Source organism: Onychostruthus taczanowskii, unplaced genomic scaffold (assembly GCF_017590055.1).
Source record: "Onychostruthus taczanowskii isolate IOZ18803 unplaced genomic scaffold, ASM1759005v1 scaffold100, whole genome shotgun sequence".
Taxonomy (NCBI): Eukaryota; Metazoa; Chordata; class Aves; order Passeriformes; family Passeridae; genus Onychostruthus; species Onychostruthus taczanowskii.
Genome location: NW_024496527.1, coordinates 1,748,102 through 1,769,581, shown reverse-complemented (window position 1 = coordinate 1,769,581; position 21,480 = coordinate 1,748,102). Strand labels below are relative to the sequence as shown.

At 55.8% G+C, this 21,480-nt stretch overlaps 2 protein-coding genes across 8 annotated transcripts in view; one reads left to right on the top strand and one right to left on the bottom strand.

Moving 5' to 3' along the window:
• The window catches only part of FANCM (FA complementation group M), a 62,156-nt gene extending 56,860 nt beyond the window's left edge, over positions 1 to 5,296 (top strand). For all 3 annotated transcript variants that reach the window (XM_041410539.1, XM_041410531.1, XM_041410526.1), the window contains 5 exons: positions 558 to 664; positions 1,218 to 1,757; positions 2,421 to 2,973; positions 3,378 to 3,669; positions 5,084 to 5,296. In XM_041410539.1, coding sequence (XP_041266473.1) covers positions 558 to 664; positions 1,218 to 1,757; positions 2,421 to 2,973; positions 3,378 to 3,669; positions 5,084 to 5,213 — 1,622 coding nt within the window. In that variant the 3' untranslated portion in view covers positions 5,214 to 5,296. The remainder of the gene's footprint in view (positions 1 to 557; positions 665 to 1,217; positions 1,758 to 2,420; positions 2,974 to 3,377; positions 3,670 to 5,083) is intronic.
• A 1,121-nt stretch (positions 5,297 to 6,417) lies between these two features.
• On the bottom strand, positions 6,418 to 19,361 carry MIS18BP1 (MIS18 binding protein 1). 5 transcript variants are annotated; one of them, XM_041410486.1, is made up of 16 exons: positions 19,127 to 19,357; positions 17,716 to 17,844; positions 16,950 to 17,461; positions 16,065 to 16,141; positions 15,352 to 15,482; positions 14,373 to 14,463; positions 13,981 to 14,144; positions 13,154 to 13,317; positions 12,583 to 12,688; positions 11,080 to 11,920; positions 10,077 to 10,246; positions 8,850 to 8,989; positions 8,235 to 8,383; positions 7,660 to 7,741; positions 7,086 to 7,128; positions 6,418 to 6,932 (listed from the first exon to the last, which is right to left on the bottom strand). In XM_041410486.1, exons 1-16 carry the CDS (start codon positions 19,242 to 19,244, stop codon positions 6,838 to 6,840), a joined length of 3,012 nt encoding a protein of 1,003 aa, XP_041266420.1. In that variant the 5' UTR covers positions 19,245 to 19,357; the 3' UTR covers positions 6,418 to 6,837. The 5 variants fall into 5 exon arrangements, 1 of the variants encoding a protein (XP_041266420.1); XR_005953114.1 differs by having other exon boundaries at positions 6,830 to 6,932; positions 7,086 to 7,741; positions 11,080 to 11,336; positions 11,433 to 11,920; XR_005953115.1 differs by having other exon boundaries at positions 6,830 to 6,932; positions 7,086 to 7,741; positions 19,127 to 19,361.
• Positions 19,362 to 21,480: the final 2,119 nt, after the last annotated feature.

Below are 21,480 nucleotides of genomic sequence, written 5' to 3'. Positions count from 1 at the left end.
GAGGCTGCAACAGCTCCAGGAGCTGCCAGGGATGCCCAGGGTGGGATTGCTGGGGGTCTGGGCAGGGATGGGGTTGGGATGATCCCTGTGGGTCCCTCCAGCTCAGGATATTCTGGGATTGAATGGCAGCTTTCATGACACAGGCTGGGTACACTTGGAATCCCAGGACTGTTTGGGTGGGAAGGAACCTTAAACCCCACCCAGTGCCACCCCTGCCATGGCAGGGACACCTCCCACTGTCCCAGGCTGCTCCAGCCCCAGTGTCCAGCCTGGCCTTGGGCACTGCCAGGGATCCAGGGGCAGCCACAGCTGCTCTGGGAAGTCTTCCCTGTATCTGGGAATTCCTTCCCAATCTCCCATCCACCCCTGCCCTCCTTCATCTCAAAGCCTTAGGCCTGGCCTTTGGGATTTCTGGAGAGGGCTGGAGAATTGCTTTGGGAAGCACAGGCTTTTGGGAAGCCATAAAGGAATATGCAAAACACAGTGTAACTGGTGTGAATGAAGAATTCCCTCTGTACTAATCCTGCATTAATGCTTTTTTCTGGTGTGGGTTTCAGACAGTGAGATGAGGGGAGTTTACCTGAGCTCCGTGCGCAGCCCCGCCCTCGGCAGCCGCTACAAGATGGTCCATCGGGAATTCAACGCCGCGGCCATCTTCTCCCAGGTGGGAAGGCCAGGGGCTCCTCTCCTTGGGGACCTCCTTGTGGGGCCACAGTGAGGTTCTTGGCCTGCTTTGAAGAGCAGTTACAGCCTTTTTTTGGTAAATGGCAAGTTCCAACACAAAACTTCAGCCTGGAGAAGGGAAGGATCCCAGAAAAGCTCAGAGCCCCTGGCAGGGCCTGAAGGGGCTCCAGGAGAGCTGGAGAGGGACTGGGGACAAGGCATGGAGGGACAGGACACAGGGAATGGCTCCCACGGCCAGAGGGCAGGGATGGATGGGAAATTGGGACCTCGGAATTGCTGGCTGGGCTGGAATTGCCAGAGCAGCTGTGGCTGCCCCTGGATCCCTGGCAGTGCCCCAGGCCAGGTTGGACACTGGGACACCCTGGGACAGTGGGAGGTGTCCCTGCCATGGCAGGGCGGGCACTGGGTGGGATTGAAGCCCCTCATCCCTGGTATTTGTGTGTGGGCAGGGCTGGATAAGCCAAGGGCCCTTCTGTGAGCAGCAGCAGAACCACTGCAGCTTTCCAAAACTCCCTGGCTCCGTTTCCCCCCAGATCCCCGAGCAAGACGTGGCTTATGCCGAGGACAGTTTCTGCGTGGGGGATGAGGAGGAGGAGGCTCCCGCTGGCTGCAGTGAGGAGGAGGAGGAGTGTGTGGATTTGGAGCTGCTCACCACGGAGGGCTGCAGCAGCAGCAAGCAGTACCTGACCCGCCGCAGGAAGAGGCTGGGCCAGGCCCGGCTGGCAGGGAGCGCTCCTGCCCCGCTGCAGAGGAAGAAACCTTCCCGAATCATTGTCCTGAGTGACTCCAGCGAGGAGGAGACGGGAGCCAGCAGGGAGAAGCCCCTGGAAGCAGGGCAGGGCAAGGGGCAGCTCCCCAGGGCCCTGCCCTCAGCCCCCTCTGCACAGCACAGGAGCGGGGCTGGGGAAGGCACAGCTCCTCAGGCTGGAGGGCAGGACACGGAGAGGCTGCTGGGCCTGGAAGCTTCGGCCTCTGGGATGCTGGATCCCCCCCCAGAGCAGGCAGGCAGGAGCTCATCCATCCCCACGGCTGGCTCTGGCTGCAGGAGCACGGATCTGCAGGCTGCTGCTGAGGTCAGTGCTCAGGGAAAGCAGGGAGCTTCCTCGTGGGAGAGAATTCCTGTGCCAGGGCTGTTCTGAGGGCTGGCAGCAGCAGGAGTCAGGGAATCATGGAATGGTTTGGGTTGGAAGGGACCTTAAAGCCCATCCCATTGCACCCCTGCCATGGGCAGGGACACCTGCCAAAGACCAGGTTGCTCCAACCTGGCCTTGGACACTTGCAGGACCATCTCCCTTTCCTTGCTGCTAGAAGCTTTGTATTCCCAGGGTAAACTGGATTATTTTAGGAGTGAACACATTAAAACTGGGGTTAGATTCTCCCTTGGACGGAGGTTTGTGGATCTGTCTGAAACAGCAGTGTGCACTGGTTCTTTGGGTTTGTATTAGAAAATCCTGGTTCACTGTCTGAATTCAGGGCCTTCAGCAACTCCCTGAGGTTGGGTTCCTGATCTCTCACACTTCCCAGCCTGATCTCTGTCCTTTACAGGATCCAGGTTTTGTTGAACTTCTTAGTGAAAGCTGCTGCTTTTGTCATCCAAACTCTGGGATAATCAGCTCAGCTCAGTGGGGAGACTGATGCAGGGATTAAAGTGTCAACCTGAAAGTGTTGATACTGCAAAACATCCTTTTATTGATTTGAGTAAAACCCCCACGATCTGTGATTTTCATCACTCACAGGTGTACAGCTCTTTGAAGAAGACCCATGGGAGCAGCTCAGGCTCGGCGTGTCCTGCTCTCCCAAACTCTTCCTCTGCCACGGCTCGGATTTCCAGTGTTCCCCCTGAGCACAGCCCCTCTCCAGCTGGGATCTGCCGTGTTCCCGGGGAGCACAGCCCCTCCCCGGCTGGGATCTGCCGTGTTCCCGGGGAGCACAGCCCCTCCCCGGCTGGGATCTGCCGTGTTCCCTCTGAGCACAGCCCCTCTCCGGCTGGGATCTGCCGTGTTCCCGGGGAGCACAGCCCTTCCCTGTGCATCCTGGCGGACAGCCGGGAGGTCTGCTCGGGGCCGGAGGTGCTGTCGTGCCTGCGGGCCGTGCACGGGCTCCGGGTGCAGGTCTGCTCCCTGGGCACCAGCGATTACATCGTCAGCAACCGCCTGGCCGTGGACAGGGTGCTCCAGTCGGAGCTGCAGAGCCCTGGGAACAGGAATAAACTCAGCCAGAGGCTGCAGCGCCTGCAGGGCATCTTCGAGAGGATCTGTGTGATTGTGGAGACAGACAGGGTCAGGCCAGGTGGGTGCTGCCAGAATACCCTGCTCTGAGGGACACAGGGAATGGGTCCCACTGCCAGAGGGCAGGGATGGATGGGAGATTGGGAACTGGGAATTGCTGGCTGGGCTGGAATTGCCAGAGCAGCTGTGGCTGCCCCTGGATCCCTGGCAGTGCCCAAGGCCAGGCTGGACACTGGGACACCCTGGAACAGTGGGAGGTGTCCCTGCCGAGACAGGAATGGGATGGGATGGGATCGGTTTTAAGGTCCCTCCCACCCCAAACCATTGTGCGATTCCATGTCAGGAGCAAGCACAATTTTATTCATGCACAGGCATTTGTTTTAATCCAAAAATCCAAAGCCTGCAATGAAATGATTCCACTAGACAATAACAGTATCTTGCTTTCCTGTGCTTCCACTCACTCAGGAGAAACATCCCGGTGTTTCCAGAGGACCCAGTACTACGATGGAGTGCTCTCAGCCTTGGTGCAGGCTGGAATAAAGATCCTCTTCAGCTCCTGCCAGGAGGAAACTGCAGCTTTGCTGAAGGAGCTGGCTCTGCTGGAGCACAGGAAGGACGCTGCCATCCAGGTGCCAACGGAGCCAGAGGGGCACCGGCGGGACATCCTCAACTTCTACCTGAGCATTCCCAACCTCAGCTACGGAGCTGCCCTCAACCTCTGCCACTCCTTCGGCTCCATCACAGCCGTGGCCAACAGGTAGGGCCAGCACAGGGCCTGGCAGGGGCTCCAGGGCCCAGCCTTCCCTCCTTCTGCTCCCCTGGAGCCAGGGAGAGCCTTCCTGCACCTTTCCTGCTGGGATAGCTGCTCAGGGAATCCCTTCCTGCACATTTCCTGCTGGGATCATTGCTCAGGGATTCCCTTCCTGCACCTTTCCTGCTGGGATCATTGCTCAGGGATTCCCTTCCTGCACCTTTCCTGCTGGGATAGCTGCTCAGGGAATCCCTTCCTGCACATTTCCTGCTGGGATCATTGCTCAGGGATTCCCTTCCTGCACCTTTCCTGCTGGGATCATTGCTCAGGGAATCCCTTCCTGCACATTTCCTGCTGGGATAGCTGCTCAGGGAATCCCTTCCTGCACATTTCCTGCTGGGATCATTGCTCAGGGAATCTCATCCTGCACCTTTCCTGCCAGGATCATTGCTCAGAGAATCCCTTCCTGCACCTTTCCTGCTGGGACAGCTGCTCAGGGATTCCCTTCCTGCACATTTCCTGCTGGGATCATTGCTCAGGGATTCCCTTCCTGCACCTTTCCTGCTGGGATCATTGCTCAGGGAATCCCTTCCTGCACATTTCCTGCTGGGATAGCTGCTCAGGGAATCCCTTCCTGCACCTTTCCTGCTGGGATCATTGCTCAGGGATTCCCTTCCTGCACCTTTCCTTCTGGGATAGCTGCACAGGGAATCCCTTCCTGCACCTTTCCTGCTGGGATCATTGCTCAGGGAATCCCTTCCTGCACCTTTCCTGCTGGGATCACCGCTCAGGAAGAGCCTTTCCCACCCTCTCCCAGGAGCTTTCCTGTTCCATCCCAGCTCTTTGCATTCCTGTCTCTCCCGCTGAGCAGCCCAGGGCACTGACAAGGGCTCTGCTTCCACCCTCCCTCCTGCTGCCCCACGCTCTCTTTCCCTCGGCATTCCCTGTTTTCACTGCTCAGGTGTGCTGCCAGCCCTCGGGCACCTGTGCAGGGGTGACCGCAGCAGCTCCCGGTGCTGCCCCATCCCGGGCAGCGCCTCCCGGGCTCCCGGTGCTGCCCCATTCCGGGCAGTGCCTCCCGGGCTCCCGGTGCTGCCCCATCCCGGCTCCAGGGGCTCCCGGTGCTGCCCCATCCCGGACAGCGCCTCCCGGGCTCCCGGTGCTGCCCCATTCCGGGCAGTGCCTCCCGGGCTCCCGGTGCTGCCCCATCCCGGCTCCAGGGGCTCCCGGGCTCCCGGTGCTGCTCCATCCCGGCTCCAGGGGCTCCCGGTGCTGCCCCATCCCGGGCAGCACCTCCCGGGCTCCCGGTGCTGCCCCATCCCGGCTCCAGGGGCTCCCGGTGCTGCCCCATCCCGGCTCCAGGGGCTCCCGGTGCTGCCCCATCCCGGCTCCAGGGCTCCTCCCGTTCCCTCTCTTGCAGCTCGGTCCCGGCGCTGGCGGCGGGGGCGCGGCTGAGCCGGCCCCAGGCCGAGGAGCTCCATCGGTTCCTGCGCCACGACTTCGACCTGCAGCTGCTGCCTCAGCCCCTGCCCGCCAAGGGGAAGAGCTGAGCTCGGCACTCCGGGCCCTGCACTGCACTTTGCCCACTCGGGATTGGATGTAAATGATGTAAATAAACGCTTGTCAAACCTCAGGGTGTGGGAGCTGCACCGCCCCGGGCGTCCCCAGGGTCCCCGGGCACAGCTCTGGGGTGATCATCCCCAATTCCTGTGAAAACCACGATAATGGTTGGGGTACTTTGGCAAAGCTTTGGGCAGTGACGGCCAGGAGCCCAGCAGCAGCTCCTGCCATCGCTGCAACACCACCCCGCGTTTCCAGCTCGAACGGGAATTGCCGTACTTTGGCAAAGCTTTGGGCAGTGACGGCCAGGAGCCCAGCAGCAGCTCCTGCCATCGCTGCACCACCCCGCGTTTCCAGCTCAAACGGGAATTGCTCGGTGTTCCCGGGACAGGGGTGGGGTTCCGGGGGCCCCGGGCAGCGCGGCCGCGTCCCTTGGTGCCTCTGCCCGGGCTCAGGTGCCCGATCATTCCCCAGCCCCGCCGCCGCAGCCTCTGCTGCCACCAGCTGGAAAAGGATCGGGATTCCCGCTCCGGGCAGCAGCACGGCCCGGCCAGAGGCTGGGACAGGGAGAAATCCATCCCTGGAACAGGAGCTGTCCTGGGCAGCCGGGTCAGCCACGGCCCCGCTCAGGGGAGACACCTGCAGAGCTGGCCCAGCCCTGGAGAGCGTCCAGAGGAATCCACGGAGCTGCTGCAGGGCTGGAGCCCCTCTGGAGCCAGGCTGGGAGAGCTGGGAATGTTCCCTGGAGAGAAGGCTCCAGGGAGAGCTCAGAGCCCCTGGCAGGGCCTGGAGGGGCTCCAGGAGAGCTGGAGAGGGACTGGGGACAAGGGATGGAGGGACAGGACACAGGGAATGGCTCCCACTGCCAGAGGGCAGGGATGGATGGGAGATTGGGAACTGGGAATTGCTGGCTGGGCTGGAATTGCCAGAGCAGCTGTGGCTGCCCCTGGATCCCTGGCAGTGCCCAAGGCCAGGCTGGACACTGGGACACCCTGGGACAGTGGGAGGTGTCCCTGCCATGGCAGGGGGGGCTCTGGGTGGGGGTTAAAGGTCCCTTCCCACCCAAAGCACTCCATGATTCCAAACCAAGAGGATGAAGCCTTGCAGGCACCATTCCAAGCTGGACAGCTCCTGGATTCTGCTGCCCCACAACATCTGAGTAATCTGTGAGTAAAAAAGCTTCTCCTTGTTTATTACATTAAGGAAAAGTAAAAATTCAAGCTTTCCCTAGAGTAAATTAAAAAGCAATTTCAGTTCCTTCTGAACTGCTGCTAAATTTATTATACAGCCCTATCCCAGAAGATATTTTAGCTTAAAGTGAATCAGAACTTGGCAGTCATTGGTATCTATGTACATTCCTCCTTCCCAGGAGAAACAGGACAAGGAGGGGGGAGTCTGGACAAGGAAATGCCAAGCATTGCCAGCAGGATGGGAATGGAGCTAAAACATATAAAAACACAGCAGGGCAGCTTTTCCAAACTGAAATCATTCCAGCGTTCCCTCCCAGAGGGGCAGCAGAATCCCCGTGCTCTGAACTAGTGCTGAACAGCACATCCATAAAAGTCCATCACATGGAAAAGTAGGAGGTGCTGAGCAAGACATCCACAAAGGCCATCACATGGAAAAGTAGGAATCCTTCTCCTCCTCACTGGACACGTCTGGAGTCTCAGCTGCGAAGAGCTTCCCCACCAGCGGGGCTGGGGTCACTCCTGCAAGAAAACCAGGGATCAGCAGGGGATGGCCCAGTGGGAAATGGGGGCAGAGAAGGTTCAGAGAGCAAAAGGCTGATGGGACACAGCTCATGGTGATGGAGAAGGAAGGGAGGGAGCTGGAAGTGAGGAGGAGGAGGCAGGAATACTCACTCTTGGTTCTGCAGGAAGGCGGTGTCTCGAGCACGGGTCTGGCCTGAGGGAGGGAAGGAAAGAGGCTCAGCCAGGGCTGGCACCAGCTCCGGGTCCCCATTTCCCAGAATTTCCACAACTGCATTCCCTGAACCACAGGCACAAGCTGCTCCCAGGATCACAGGGTTTTATGGAAAAGCCAAAGGAGCTGCAGAGCCTGGCAGTGGAGGAATCAATACCTCATTCAGGGATACAAGGTTCACCTATGGTCACTGCTAGGAGTCAGACTGGGTGATCCTTGTGGATACCTCAGGATATCCTGTGGGTATTGTTCCTTTTCCCACTGTTCAGAAGAATTTAACAAGAACCTAAAGACCACGGAATTCCACAGCAATTCCAAACCCTGACTAAAAGCAACGGAGTTAATCCTGACAATGAAGAGCTCCCTTCTCACAAAGGAACTTCTCTCCACAGCAGCAGCTACCAAAGGCAGGCAGGGTTCCCATTTTCCATGCAGAGCACACGGGGGGCTGTGATCCCAGGATTGTGCCTGGCTCAGGTGGCAGTGGGCAGAGTCCAAGGAAAGCAGCATTACCGGCTTCTTGACCGTGTCCCAGGTGCCTCTGTTGCCCTGCATGTTCTTCTGCATGCGGAACACGTGCCGGTCGTAGTCATTCCTGGGACACAAGGGAGCAGGGCTCAGCGGGGCTGGAATGCTGCCACGGAACCCTCTGCATGCAGCCAGGGAGCCCACAGGCAACGAGCAGGGCTGGATCACAGGCTGCACGCACCAGTGCAGGGATCACAGCAAGCCTCATCCCCTTCCCGGGCCCAGCCGTGTCCGTGGCACAAAACCCCAGTGGCTCCAGGTTCCCAGATGGCTCCGGATTTGGAGCAGAGCCTGAAGCCCTGGGTGAACAGGGCAGGACTGAAGGCTCTGCTGAGGCTGAAGGCCATTCCCAGGGCTCGGAGCAGGAGCTGCCCACAGGGAGCTGACCAGCTCCAGCAGCACGTGGAGCTCCAGGGAAGAGCTTCTCCCAGGCAAACCAAGGCTGCAGGAGTGGCTGGAAGTGAGCTGCTGTCCCAGCTCCACAGCCACCTTTCTCAGAGACAAAAAGGGATCTTGGGGCAATGCCAAGGTTCACAAAGGGCTGGTGGAGGAGCTCCTACCTGTTGATGGGGACCAGCATTCCCGGGCTGATGTGCTCACACTGTGGAGTTTTCACAGGGGGAAAGAGGCCTGAGGAAGGGGTGAGTGGGAACTCTGAGAGGGCGAAATCCTCGGTGTCCCCGTCCTGGCTCCCTCGCAGCGCTGGCAGCTGTAGAGCCACCTCAGAGCTGTCAGTCACCTGAGCCTGGTGTTCCTCTCTCCCCCTCCCTGCCCTGGATCTGACTCCCCCTGTCCCTGCTGAGGCACAGCTCCAGCCCCGTGCCCAGAACTGGGCACGACCCTGCACCTCCGCCTTGGTCCGAGTGCCCCTCCAGACCTGCCCCAGCACTTGGCTGAGGGGTTTTGGTGCTGCCACACCCTCAGAAAGTCATTTCTGGTTACAATCCCAAGCTCCAAGCTGCCCAGGACTCCTCAGAAGGATGATTTCTCAGGTGGTGCTGTCAGCATGCAGAGCACCCTCCCAGCCTGTCCACTGCCACCAGCCAAGGGCGGCTACAGCACGTGAAGTAAAGAAGGATCTTCCCAAAGAACCCCAGGATTGTATTGGTGGAACTGGAGCAGCTCCCAGCACAGCCAGCAGGAGAGCAGTCCCACAGGAGCTGTCCCAGGTTTACCTGGACCATCCTCTTCTGGAAGGGCGTCGCGGTGAAAACGTCGTCGTGGTTGTCCTTGGGCAGGTGCTCCAGGAACTCCCTCATCTGCTGCTTCCGTTTGAGGGTGCCCACCTTGGCAGTGATCTCTGGCTCCTTCTCATCTGCAGGATCCAAACAGGAATTGTCTCAGACAGCAGCCACGGGGTTAAAATTCACTGCCTGCAGTCAGTGCCACAGCCCATTCTGTCCTCTGGTGGAATCTCTTACAGCTTCTTGAGGATCCTTTTGAGTGCTCACACAATTGTTGCTTTCCAAAGCAGTTTCCCCACTCCACCTTGAGAGGAGGGTCACTGCAGAGCCTCCCAGAGCCACTGCAGGTCATTGTGACTGTGACAGAGCTGTGCCCACGCGTGCCTTGCAGAGAGCAAACCCACAGCTGTGTCCCAGGAGGCAGCAAGGCTCAAAGGCTCAGGGACACTTCTACTGAAGGCAGGCTCAGGAATGCTCAGCTCAACTTGTATCCATGGCAAACCTTAATCCAATCCAGCCCCAAAATGAAGCTGCAGCGTGGGGATGGCAAACAGCAGAGAATGGGACTGGGCTGTGCTGACTCCACACTGTCCTTGGGCATCCAAGAACCCAAATCCCATCTGGACAGAGCTCTGCAAGGAGCTCGTGACCTGCTGGGCCTCCAGGAGACCCTCAGGATGTCAAGAGCTCTTTCCCCTGAGGGGTGAAGGTCATACAAAATCTTCCCCTCATGTCAACAACTGGAAAACTCTACAGGAAGAGAGATTCTTTCCTTTCTCTTGTCACCTCAGTCACTTATGACATCCTCCAACCTCCACCCCAAAAGGTGACCTGGCTCACTGCCACACCCTGATGTGCTCTTGTGGATGTATCCCATGGGAGCAGAATTGGTGAGGCTGGAAAAGCCCTCCCAGCCCATCCAGTCCAACCCTTCCTCAGCACTGCCCCATGTCTCCAAGTGCCACATGCACAGGGCTTTTAAATCCCCACAGGGATGGGCACTCCAACCCTCCCTGGGCAGTGCCAAGGCCTGAGCACCCTTTCCATGGGGAAATTCCTGCTGTGCCCACCCTGAGCTGCCCTGGCCCGGGCCCAGTTCCTCAGGGATTCTCCAACCCTTCCCAGCTCCCTTCCCTTCCCTGGACAGGCTCCAGCCCTCAGTGTCTGCATCAGAATGATTTACCACCCACACAACACCCAGAAAGAAGATGCTGGTACCTTTCTTCTCAGATTTTCCCGACGTGGTTTTCCTGGGCTGCTGTTTGGAGCCTTTCCCCTGCTGCTCCTCCAGGTACTTGCCCTGGCACTCCTCGGCCGAGCGGGACCCCACGGCCATGGCCACCTCCTGCCAGAAGCCGCTCCTGTGCTTCGGGAAGGCCGCGATGGCCCTGCGGGGACGGCACGGGCACAGCGTCACCAGGCAGGGCAGCTGAGGGGCACGGCCCTGCGACCTGCCTGGCAACCACCTGGGCCAGGGGCTGAGGCAACCCGGCTCCGGCCTCTTGTTGCCAGAGCAGCTGGGGCTGCCCCTGGATCCCTGGCAGTGCCCAAGGCCAGGCTGGACACTGGGGCTGGAGCAGCCTGGCACAGTGGGAGGTGTCCCTGCCATGGCAGGGCTGGCACTGGGTGGGATTTAAGGTCCCTCCAACCCAAAGCATTCTCTGATCCTGAGGTGTCTTTTCTTCAGAACAGGCAAATTTGTTTAAACACCTTCAACTGACAGATGTGTCACAAGATAAATTTCCTGCTCACTTGTGCAGGTCCCCTCAGACCTGAGCTCCTGCTCATCTGAAAGAGCTAAACCCAAACTCGGCCATTTTACACTCAGTGTCTAGCAGATATTGCCCAGTGGTTTAAGTAATGGGATGATGGATTAATTAAGCACCCTTGCAGTTAACCTGCCCTTACCAAATCCGCTCACAAAACCACATCATGTTTAAGATGGTACTGCAATCTGGGGAGGGAACCTTCTCCCTCTCACCTGTGGCCTTCACCATATTATAGTGATGTTTCATTTGTGGAGAATAGTAATAGGGAATAATAATTCTAATTATTATTAGGGAATAAAAATAAGGAACTGAATGGGAATATTTCTAATAGGGAATTAAAACACAAAGGAAACCTGGGAACTCATGAATCTGAAGCTCCCCAATCCAGACCATTCAAACCCCTCAGTTTCCCTGAGGGAAACTTTTCCTCCGAACACAGAGTGATCCCTTACTTGTAAAGCTTCTGTAATTCCTTCTCAGACCAACCATCACCCGCCCTTGTAAAAAGTTCCAGAGATTTCTGCCCCTTTGCCTCTGTGGGTTTTGCTGCTGAAGGCCTGGCACTGTTGGAGACTCCATGGCTTGTTTTTTTCAGGGGCACTCTGGCGTCGCTGTCCTCGCTGTGAGCTTCCTCCTTCCTGCTCTCGGGCTCGGTGTCAGAGATGAACCTGCACCCGGCAGGGCTGGCTCTGCCCCGTGTCCTCCTGGCCTGAGCAGGCAGAAGGGAAGCACTGGACTCAGAGGATGTTTTCCCTTCAGAAGGGGGCTCAGACTGCTCACTGGACTGGGACCCACTCAGCCTCACCAGCACATTCCGGGAGGGCTTTCCTGTCCTTTGGCCGCAGGACTTGTTTGCATCGTCCCCGGAACCTTTGGAGCCAGAGCAAGGTTTCCGGTTCTGAGACTCTGATTTTAACACAGATTTCTTTCTCCTCCTGATCAGCAGTGGGGTGTCCTCACTGGACTGCTCCTCCTCATCCTCCGAGGACTCCTGGCTGACGAGAACCCTCTCGTTCCCCGGGCGGCGCTGCTTGGCCGACCGGAGGCAGCTCCTGTAGTCCCTGTGCCCGCCGGGCTCCCCAGAGCCTGCCGCTCTCCTTGCCGCCCTCGGGGCCCTGCTGCCGCGCTTGCTCAGCACCTCGGTCTCTAGGGAAGCCCCCCTGGCAGGGAGCTGGCATTTGGTGCTCGTGCCCCTGATTCCAGGGCCACGCTCCTCGTTGTCCGAAAGGACGCGCCTGTCCCTCCTGCTGCCCGGCCCCGCTCTGGAAGCGGCTCCTCTCTCGCTGCTTTTCCCTGGAAGAGAGGGAGCCAGAGGGGTGCAGGGTGGGTGCTGCTGTGCTTGCAGCACAGGGATCTGCACCCCGTGCAGATGCCAAACTACAAACTCAGAGCTGCTCTCAAGGGCTCTCCGAAACTCTACTGACTGAGCAGGCACATCCCCAAAGCTCTGCTCTGCTCCGGAGAGCTTTTCTGCAGGAAAATTGCAGCTGCTTTAAGAGAGAAACTTCTGCTTTATATTGCACGTTCTTCTCAGGCTTCTAGCACCACCCAAATTCTACTGAAACCAAATTTTTATTGAAAATTTCGTTAATAGGTTTTTTTTGGCCGACATTTCATTTCTTCCATCCTTGTTAAAAAGCAAAGCCAGGCCTCCAGGTCACTGGATTGGGGAACTCCAAAAAGTCCAGATCCCTTCATTTCAATTTCCAGAATGAAATCCCTGCGTTCCCGTTATGTAATTAACAAAGTGATTTACAAACATAGTTCTTTTTGGAGCTGTGAGACTCCACATGAATGCTACTCTGATGACTCTTCAGAGAAAAAGCAGTTGATCATTCAAATATTTGAATAATTTCTTTGCATGAACACACCCAATCCTACTGGCTCCAGCACCCACTCACAATTCCACTGATTCCATCAGTAACTTGAAAATAGAAAAAAAAATTAGTTTTTACCTTTACTTTGGCTTTTTGGCATTTCCCCTCTTGTCTTCATGCCTTCCTTTGGATTATTCTTGGAGATGAACCTGGTCATTCTTTTGGGTTTTTCACTACTAAGCATCTTCAAAATAAAACAATTTACTCTAAAACTAATTTAATCTCCTTTTCTCCAGGCTGAGTCCCTTTCCCAGCTCCCTCAGCTTTTCTCCAGGCTCCAGCCCCATCCCAGCTCTGTTCCCTTCCCTGGAAATGCTCCAAACCCTCAGAGCCTCTCTTGCAGTGAAAGGCCCAGAACTGACCCCAGGATTTGAGGCAGGAGCTCACCAAATTGCTGTCTGATATAATTACCTTTCAAAACACCCCCAATTTTCCCCCCAAGAAAGAATTCCCCATTTTGTCAGATTTAGAGACCACGATTATGTGATAATATGGACATAAGACTATTTTTTTGGTGTGCTTTCTAATATTTTGATCATGATTCCAAGATTTCCTTTCTCTTCAGATGCCTCTAAGAGCTGCACCTGTTCTGTTCCCCACCTGGCCAAGTTTAATAACTCTATTTATGTCACACTCAGGAGGATCTTACCCCATTCAGATGATCCACCCATCCATTTTGTACGGTGACATTCAGATCCTGATCCACAAACTCCCTCTGTCCACACCAGAAGTTCAGGGGGGGTTTGACACGGCGCCCGCTGCGAGTGTAGACACTGCTCGAGCTTCTCCTGGGCCTCTGATTTGGTGTTATGACTGCAAGGGGAAAAAAGCCCAAAGAAAGAAGAGTTTTTTCCCAAATATTGCATGGCAAATTCAGTTTAGCAGATTTCACAAGCAGAGGAACAACGTTGTGTTTAAACTGGACTGAAAGGGAAATGTAAAATGTACCCGAAGTTGTTGTTTTCAAAGCATTGTGATAGAAATAACAGGACTGAAGTAAGAAGCTTCACAAATTATAGAATTTACTGTGGTGAACTTTTTACTCTTACTTTGTTTAGAAGGTTATAAATACTGTGAAAGTTGTTTGAGGAGGGAGAATGTTAAAGAAAAGCTGTCACGTGGAACAGCTGCTCACTGTGACAAACGAGAGTGAAAAATAAATGTGAGTGATGAGAGAAAAGCACAAAAGCTTGTACAGTGCTAGCAAGAAAACCTGATTCCAGCAACAACAAACAGCACAGTGGGGTTTGGGAAAGGCCCACTGGACAAAGACCCCAGAAAAAGTTAAAAGTTAAATCTGAGTTAAACTCCAGAGCTGTCAGTGCCTGTGGCACTCAAAGGCTGAGCCAAACCAGGGGGCTTTCACAGCTATACAGCCATTTCCTGGAAACACAAGCAGCATAATGAACCTTTCCACAAGCCACTCCAGCCAGCCCCAGGTGTCTTTTCCAAAGGAAAGGATTGTTAAATACTCACAGACGTTCTCATGACTCTCTGGTGACACCTCATAGGTGGCGTTCCTCAGTGCAGGTTTCTTTGCTTTGCTCGCTGAGTCTCCTGCAGCTTCCAACACATCAGGTCCCTCCACAGAGTCACTGTTCTCATTTGTCTCCCCACCACTCTCTTGAACTAGTTCTTTCCTGATGGTTTGGAGATTGAGACAGGAAATGATAGCCACTGAGGAAGCTGTTCTTTAACAATCAGCGAAGACATGAAGCCCTGGTGGGCAGGAGCCTGGTGGCCCAGCACAGCAGAGTGGCTTCATGCCCACATCTAAAACATTTCACACTCCTCTGGTGTAATACTCTCAAAAAGTCTCAATGAACACTCAGAACACTGCAGTGATAGACAGTCTCCAAAGAAGTTACCTCCTCCTTTCCTCAAGAAACTCCTCCACGTACTCCTTCCACCTTCTGGAGAAGCCGAATGTGAATTTCTTGATGAAGCGGTAGGGGAAGCCTGAGGGGAGCACAGGGGACATGAGCAGCAGCTCAGCAGGGCTGGCACTCCCCCAGGGGACACAAGGACCCCCCAGAGCCTGTTAAACCCAAACAGCAGAGGAACTGACCCAGACAATCCCATCCAGCACCCTCCAGTCACTCTTAGCTCTAGGAAACCTCTGCAGCACTGGAGCCACTCTGCTCACAAGCCTTACGTTGCTACTTTTCCTTCTCAGAATATTAAAATAGAAACAAATGTAACTTCTTAGCAAAGAAAGTAATAACATCTTCAAGTCAGAGAGCAGCCAGAGAAGGCATTCATCAGCAGGGACCCCAGTGCTGCAAGTGAGAAGGGAACACTGAAATCGCAGTCACTTCTGTGGGCCTGAAAGAGCCAACAGTGAAGGTGTGTTGGGAAAAACTGCTGCAACACGCCTGGGGCACACCTGTGTTAGGGGAAGTAATGCTGAGGGAATGGCTGGAGCTGGAAGTGGGGTGGGGGGTCAGGCTGGAGCTCAGGAAAGGCTCTTCCCCAGAGGGTGCTGGCACTGCCCAGGCCCCCAGGGAATGGGCACACAGAGCTCCAGGAGCCTTTGGCCAGCGCTCTGTGGGCAGGGACAGGGGCTTGGGGCGATGATCCTGGGCGTCCCTTCCAGCTCCTTCCATGATTCCAACTATTTATTCCAGCCATGCCACAGAGTATCTTTGTGTCCTCAGAGCTGCCTGTGAGCACGGACAAGCAGCTCATTCCCAGCCAATGTGCCAGAGGAGCACACAGAGCAAGCAGAGGAGAACAAATCCTGTATTTCCATCTGCATGAAAATCCCATTTCCTTACAAATCCCACATGCTCCAAAGCAAGCTGAAACAGTTTGTAGTTTGCAAGGCATTCAGAATCAGCAGCTCACCTTCCTTCCTCATGGCAGCTGAGTCTATCTTGCCCTGCAGCAGGTAGACAGTTCCCGAGCAGGTCTGCACCTGGCTGTGAGTGACGCGCTCCGTGACGGCGCTGCTGTGCCACAGCAGCTGCTTCATGTCCCTGGCGAAAGACACAACAGAAATCACCTCCAGAAAGGATTGCAGTCTGGAATGCTGACACTCCACGAGGGAGGGGTGGGGATCCCTGCTTTCTGAGGGATTCAGGTGCTGGCAGGATGTGCTCTGGGCTCAGTTCTCCTCTCTTAGCCTGGAACTGACACAGCCCTGCCTCGCCTGACACTGGGGCAGGGGACAAACCGAGCCTGTCACTGCTGCAGGTGTCACTCGGGACAGCAGCTGGACTGAGCCAGCTCATTGCAACAGCCCAGCTTGGATGGGGCTTGGAGAAGCACAGTGGGAGGTGTCCCTGCCCTTGGCACGGGTGGGCTGGACGGGCTTTAAGGTCCCTCCCACCCCAAACTGCCCAGAGCTATTTGATATTTATTTCTCTGAGGCTTTCAGATTATCTCAGCACAGCACTGTGAAATGAGCTCACCAGTAGCTCCCTGGATGCTGGCTCTCCCTCTCTTGCCCACACAAAGGAATTGTCTCTTCCTTGATAAAGCAGTCTAAGCACTGCACCATTAGCTCGTGTTTGGTGTCCATGGTTTACTTTACACTTAAATAATAAACTGGTTCTTACTTCCTTTTCCCTTCCACACAGATTGCCGTGTTTCCAGCCAGCACTTTAATCCTCCAGCTGCTCAGGCAGATGTTTTTCTTTTCCAGAAAAAAAAGAAAAAAGAAAAAAGAAAAAAGGACATAAATAATTTAGAAGCATTTATTAGCCAGCACTCCTCATTGATCAGATCCAATAACAAAAATAACTCTTTCAACATCTTCTAAGCTACAAATCTGGAATATTAGAGGATATCTGATCCTTGGCTCAGTCCTGAGGGTGACTTGGTTTAATTCAGGAAACACATCAAACACTCTTGGCCACGGTGAGGGAGAACAGAACAAGTCCCTTGCAACCCCAGATTTGCCCAGGGAACAAGGGAAGCCTTGGGCAGGTGTGCTTGTGCCACGTTCCCAGGGAACCCCAAGGACCTTCCCAGGACTTTTTCAGAAAGGGAGGAATGCTGCAGGCTGCACACTGCTCTCCTAGGAAAAGATTCTGCTCCAGTTAAATTGGAGCCTGGATGTTCCAGAGGAAAGCCAAGCCCTTCCCCTCTCCATCAGCAGGACACATTCCTGGATGGATTCATTCCCAGCCAGGAAAGGTCTCTCCTCCCTGGATCTGAGCAGGCAGCCAGGAGCTGGCAGGGCCCATGATCACACCATGGCTTGTACACACCAAACCAAAAGTGTTTCTTTTACACAAGAAACCCCAAACCCTGAATATTTGTCATCTTGGAGAACAGGAAAAAAAGGAACCCTTTGCATGGGAAAATATACCGGTAAAATCTAAAGGAGTAACAGTTTCTTCTCCCCTCAGTGTTCCTTGCTTTTGACAAGAAAAATAATAACTTTGAGCTATCAGCCCAGAGGAATTTCTCATTTTCCCTCAAGGATTACTTTCTCCCACCTCTTTGTGTGCATTGCCAGCAGGTTGATCAGCAGGAGGTTTATCCAAAGGGACCTTGGGGTCTTTTGCCCGCTTCTGCTTCCTTGGAATTTGGACTGGAGAGGAGAGCAAGATGTTACAGAAGGGCTGGGAGGGGTTTTCAGGATTAGTCTCTGGTGCCTTTTCCACTGCTGGAGCAGCTGGTTTTTTGCTGGGCTGCAGCTCTCTCCTGTCCTCATGAAGCTCTGTATGTTTTGCTTCTCCATTTCCCCACGTTCCTTTTACCCGACCCCCGTTTTCCCAAGGGCTGAAGTTCACTGGCAAAGGAGTAGCCACTGTACATTGAGACATGTCTTCATCAGCATCTACTTCAACAGATTCCACCACAAAAACATCCACATCGTCCTTATCAGAGTCCACAGCCTCTGCAGGCTCATTCCCTGGCTGCTCAGCACAAGCACGTTGGACTGAAGGATTCCCTACAGTTGTGGAAGGAGGAACGTTCTGCTGGGTTTTGGTTGAAGGTGGTATAGCTGCCCATTTCAAGGGAGAAAAAAAAGGAATAACAAAGAAATTAGGAATATTCAAGCATGGGAACAGGCTGCCCGAGGGGTGGGTGAGACCCATGCCAGGAGGGATTTAAAGCCCTGTGGATGTGGCACTTGGGGACAGGGGAGGGTGCTGGGGAACAGTGGGACTGGAAGACCTCAGAGGGCTTTCCCAAGCTCAGCAGTGCCATGGTTCTCTGCCTGGAGGGAGTTTGTGCTCTCCAGAGCAGCCCCAGTACCTTGCTGCTGCTGCTGCTGCTGCTGCCACTTCACCCGCAGGAAGAACTTCTGGGGGGTTTCCAGCAAGAGAGGCTCTGCTGGGGGCACTTCCTGGGGCTCCGTCCTGGGAGTCTGGGGCAAAACTGGCTCTGGAAGACAACCAGACAAACAAACCCCAAACCCCTTTTGATCTGGGGAAGAAAAACATTTTCATGGAGGCAGAGGGGGGTAATATGATTTTTTAATATGCTTTTTATTAAAAAAAAAAAAAACCCACAAGAAAACCAAAAAGGTTTGGATGGGAAGGGACCTTAAATCCCACCCAGTGCCACCCTGCCATGGCAGGGACACCTCCCACTGTCCCAGGGTGTCCCAGTGTCCAACCTGGCCTTGGGCACTGCCAGGGATCCAGGGGCAGCCACAGCTGCTCTGGGAATTCTGTGCCAGGGCCTGCCCACCCTCATTGCAAAAAAGGGTCACACCCAGCTTGGTGTCAGCTGCAAAGCTGCTGAGGGTGCACTGGATCTCACCATGGATAACAACAATATTAAAGAGAGCCTAGAAAATGCCCCAGTGGGATTTCAAGCCTCAAGCAAGGTTCCATGAACCTTTCCCTCCCCTGCACAGACTGCAAGGAATAGTTAGAGCAGTTTGTCTTGACTTTTTTAGTTACAAGGTGGTTTTGAAGGTGGTGCACGGGTCATGAGCACAGCAGAGGGAACAACTAGTGCCAGGGTGAGGCAGAGGGGGAGGAAACCAAATCCTCTACAACACAGAGCAGGGACGGGACATCAGCAGTGCTACAGACAGATTTCAGCACTAAAAAACCCTCACCATCCAACTGTTTTTAATGCCAGCATCTGGGGTGCAACCAGTGCTGGTGCCAGTGCTTTTTCACAGCCACCAAGGTGCTCTGGCTGCTTCTCCCAGATCCCGAAAGAGCCGTGAGTGGGACACAGAGGGAAAATGTTCACACTTGAGACAGCTCTCCTGGAGAAGCTGTGGAACAATCATTGCTTCCCAAGCGTGCCCAGGCTCTGGACTGGTGGGTGTTGGTGTCAAGGGGCTTTGTCTCTCCATGGAGAGAGGATTAAGGTGTCAAGGGGCTTTGTCTCTCCATGGGCCTTCCAAGGAGAAAGGATTATGGCAATGGGCAGCAGCACTGAGGTGACTCCAGTGTCCTCCAAAATAATAAAACCCGTTTGGGAAAAGGAACTATTAATAACTTCTGTAATTTGGGATTGTGGACTGATGTAGAGAATTAAAATACTTAGGACAACGTGAAAATCAGGGATGTCACTTACTGCAGCACAAGATGCCTGAAAGTTCTATGAACTAAACTCAGGTTCACATCTTTGTGCTTTTTACTCCAGGTATCCTGAAGGCAAACACACCGTTCTCACGGAGTCACCGAGGGCTCGTGGAACTCACCTGGTCCCGGCCGGGCGCTGCCCGCCGCCCGGGCCGTGCCGTGCGGGTGCTGCGGGGCCGCGGGGCTCAGGATCACGTCCCTGGCCACCCTGCGCTGCTGCTCCGCCCGCGCCTTCATCCGCTGGAAGATCTTGGCCGGCGACTCCTGCCCGGGCGGCTCCGGAGCGCGGCGCTTCGGCGGCCGCTCGGCGACGGGGCCGGGCCGGCTCTCGGCACCGGGCAGGCTCTCGGCACCGGCACCGGGCCGGCTCTCGGCACCGGGCAGGCTCTCGGCACCGGGCAGGCTCTCGGCACCGGGCCGGCCCTCGGCACCGGGCCGGCCCTCGGCACCGGGCAGGCTCTCGGCACCGGGCAGGCTCTCGGCACCGGGCCGGCCCTCGGCACCGGGCAGGCTCTCAGCACCAGCCCCGGGCCGCCTCTCGGCACCGGCCCCGGGCCGCCTCTCGGCACCAGCCCCGCGCTCGGGCCCCGCGAGCTGCGGGCCCGACGCGCGGCTTTCCGCAGCCGCGACGCAGCCCTGGCCCGGCAGGAGCTCCTTCAGCGGGGTGAGCGTCCCCACGGGAATGCTGCTGAGGGACACCGAGCGGAGCGGCGCCGAGCGGCGGCTGGGCGTCGTGATGATGTCGCAGACTCGCCCACAGCGCTGCCGGGCGAGTCCCGGTCCCCTCATGGCTGCGGCGCGGCCCGGCCGCTCCGGCGGCGCTCCCGGGCCGGCTCCACTTCCCTCACGGCGCCCCGCGCGCAGATTCGAGCGCAGCCGCTGCGCTCACCGATTGGCGGAAGAGAGCGCAACCACGGGCCGAGACCATCTCGCGCGGGTGCGGGGGTTGTTAAGAAATAGAGCTGTTGCCGGACGGCGTTGAGGCGGGCGGCAGCAGGCCCGGGCTGTGCCTGAACTCCCCTCTGCTTGGCACGGTGGTTCGGTCCGGCCGTGGGCGGGCTCCGCGACCGTTGGCGCTGACGCGAAAGGGCGGGCCGGGGCTGAGGCGGAGCCGGGACTGAGGCGGACCCGGGGCTGAGGCGAGCCCGGGGCTCCAGAGCAGCGCCCGTAACTCACAAAGAGCCCCGGCAGCCTCGTGGTGTGCCGCCGGGGCTCGCTGGAGCCTTTCCGGCTCTTTTTGCGGGAGCCGGCCGAGCCCCGTGCACAGCTCCGTGCCCCAGCCCCGAGCGCGGCCCGGCGGGCCCAAGGTCAATAACGAGAGGTGCGAGGGGCCCGGCACAGCCGAGCGAGCGTGCGGGGCTATCAAATAAACCCATCAGTGCACGCTATTAGTTGATAAATAGTACGTTTAATTAGCGCTCTGGCTCTGCTCTGTCCCGGCTGGGAGAATCTGTAGTAGGGGTTCGTAGTTCAAGTGGCAAACGCTTGAGTGATGCATAAAAAATAGAGGAAAAATGGGAATGCCAGGTGTAGCCAGCAGCCTGGCTCTCCCTGCTTACAGGCCGCCGCAGTGGGATCAGGCGTGTCTGATTCCCAAATGAGTCCCAGCAGGTGGGTTAGAAACTCAGCTCTGGGGCAGAAATGACTTCAGCGTGTGCCTGTTAATCATAAACAGCGGTGTTCGAAAACAGGGTGTTGTTTTGGGGTGCTGCTCGTTACTTTGCAGCTCGTTACAATGATGAAAGACTTTGTGTTCATTGCAGGAGATGCATGTGCTAATTAATAAATGAGGGAGGTGTGCTTGCTGCTCCCCGGAGAGCCCAGGAGAAGGAGCCCCAGGGATGCAGGGCTCAGAGGCAGGTGAGTGTCAGGGTGGGGGGCCATGGAAACACCAGGAATCTCTGGATTTCCTCTCCTGGCGTCTGGCCCTGGCTCCCGCTCCCCTGCTGGTCCTGCTGGAGCCTCCCAGGGAAGAACGGGGCTGGCAGATCTGTGGGTGGAACAGGGAAGGAGAGCAGGGAAAAGTTACAGCAGGGATAGCAAGGTGTGTTTAGGTGTTACATCAGTTAAATGTCTGATTGTGGTTTCTGATGCACTGATTTCATACAGCTGGCATGGCTTCATTTGTCCTTAAAAAGCCCAAAAAAACCCATTCCATCCATATTTTACTCCTTATATTTTATGATGTCTTAGTGCTCCCATACTTCTTATCTACTCAGCTTTTGCCTAAATGATCAAAAGCAAAGAAAATTCATTTTGCTCCAGTTATTTGCAGAGGCCACCATTGTGCTTCCTTCCAGGAACAAAAAAGAATCCACAGGCAGTCAAGCGAGGAGAAATTCCTTCTTTCCAGGAACAAATGTGTGTGTGAGGTTTGTGGGTGTAATCTGGGGAGCTGTGGAGTTCCTACCAGTTTTGTTAGAATTCCTAAGCTTGGTTAGCATGGCTGAGCAGGTCTCCTCTTCTTTATGTT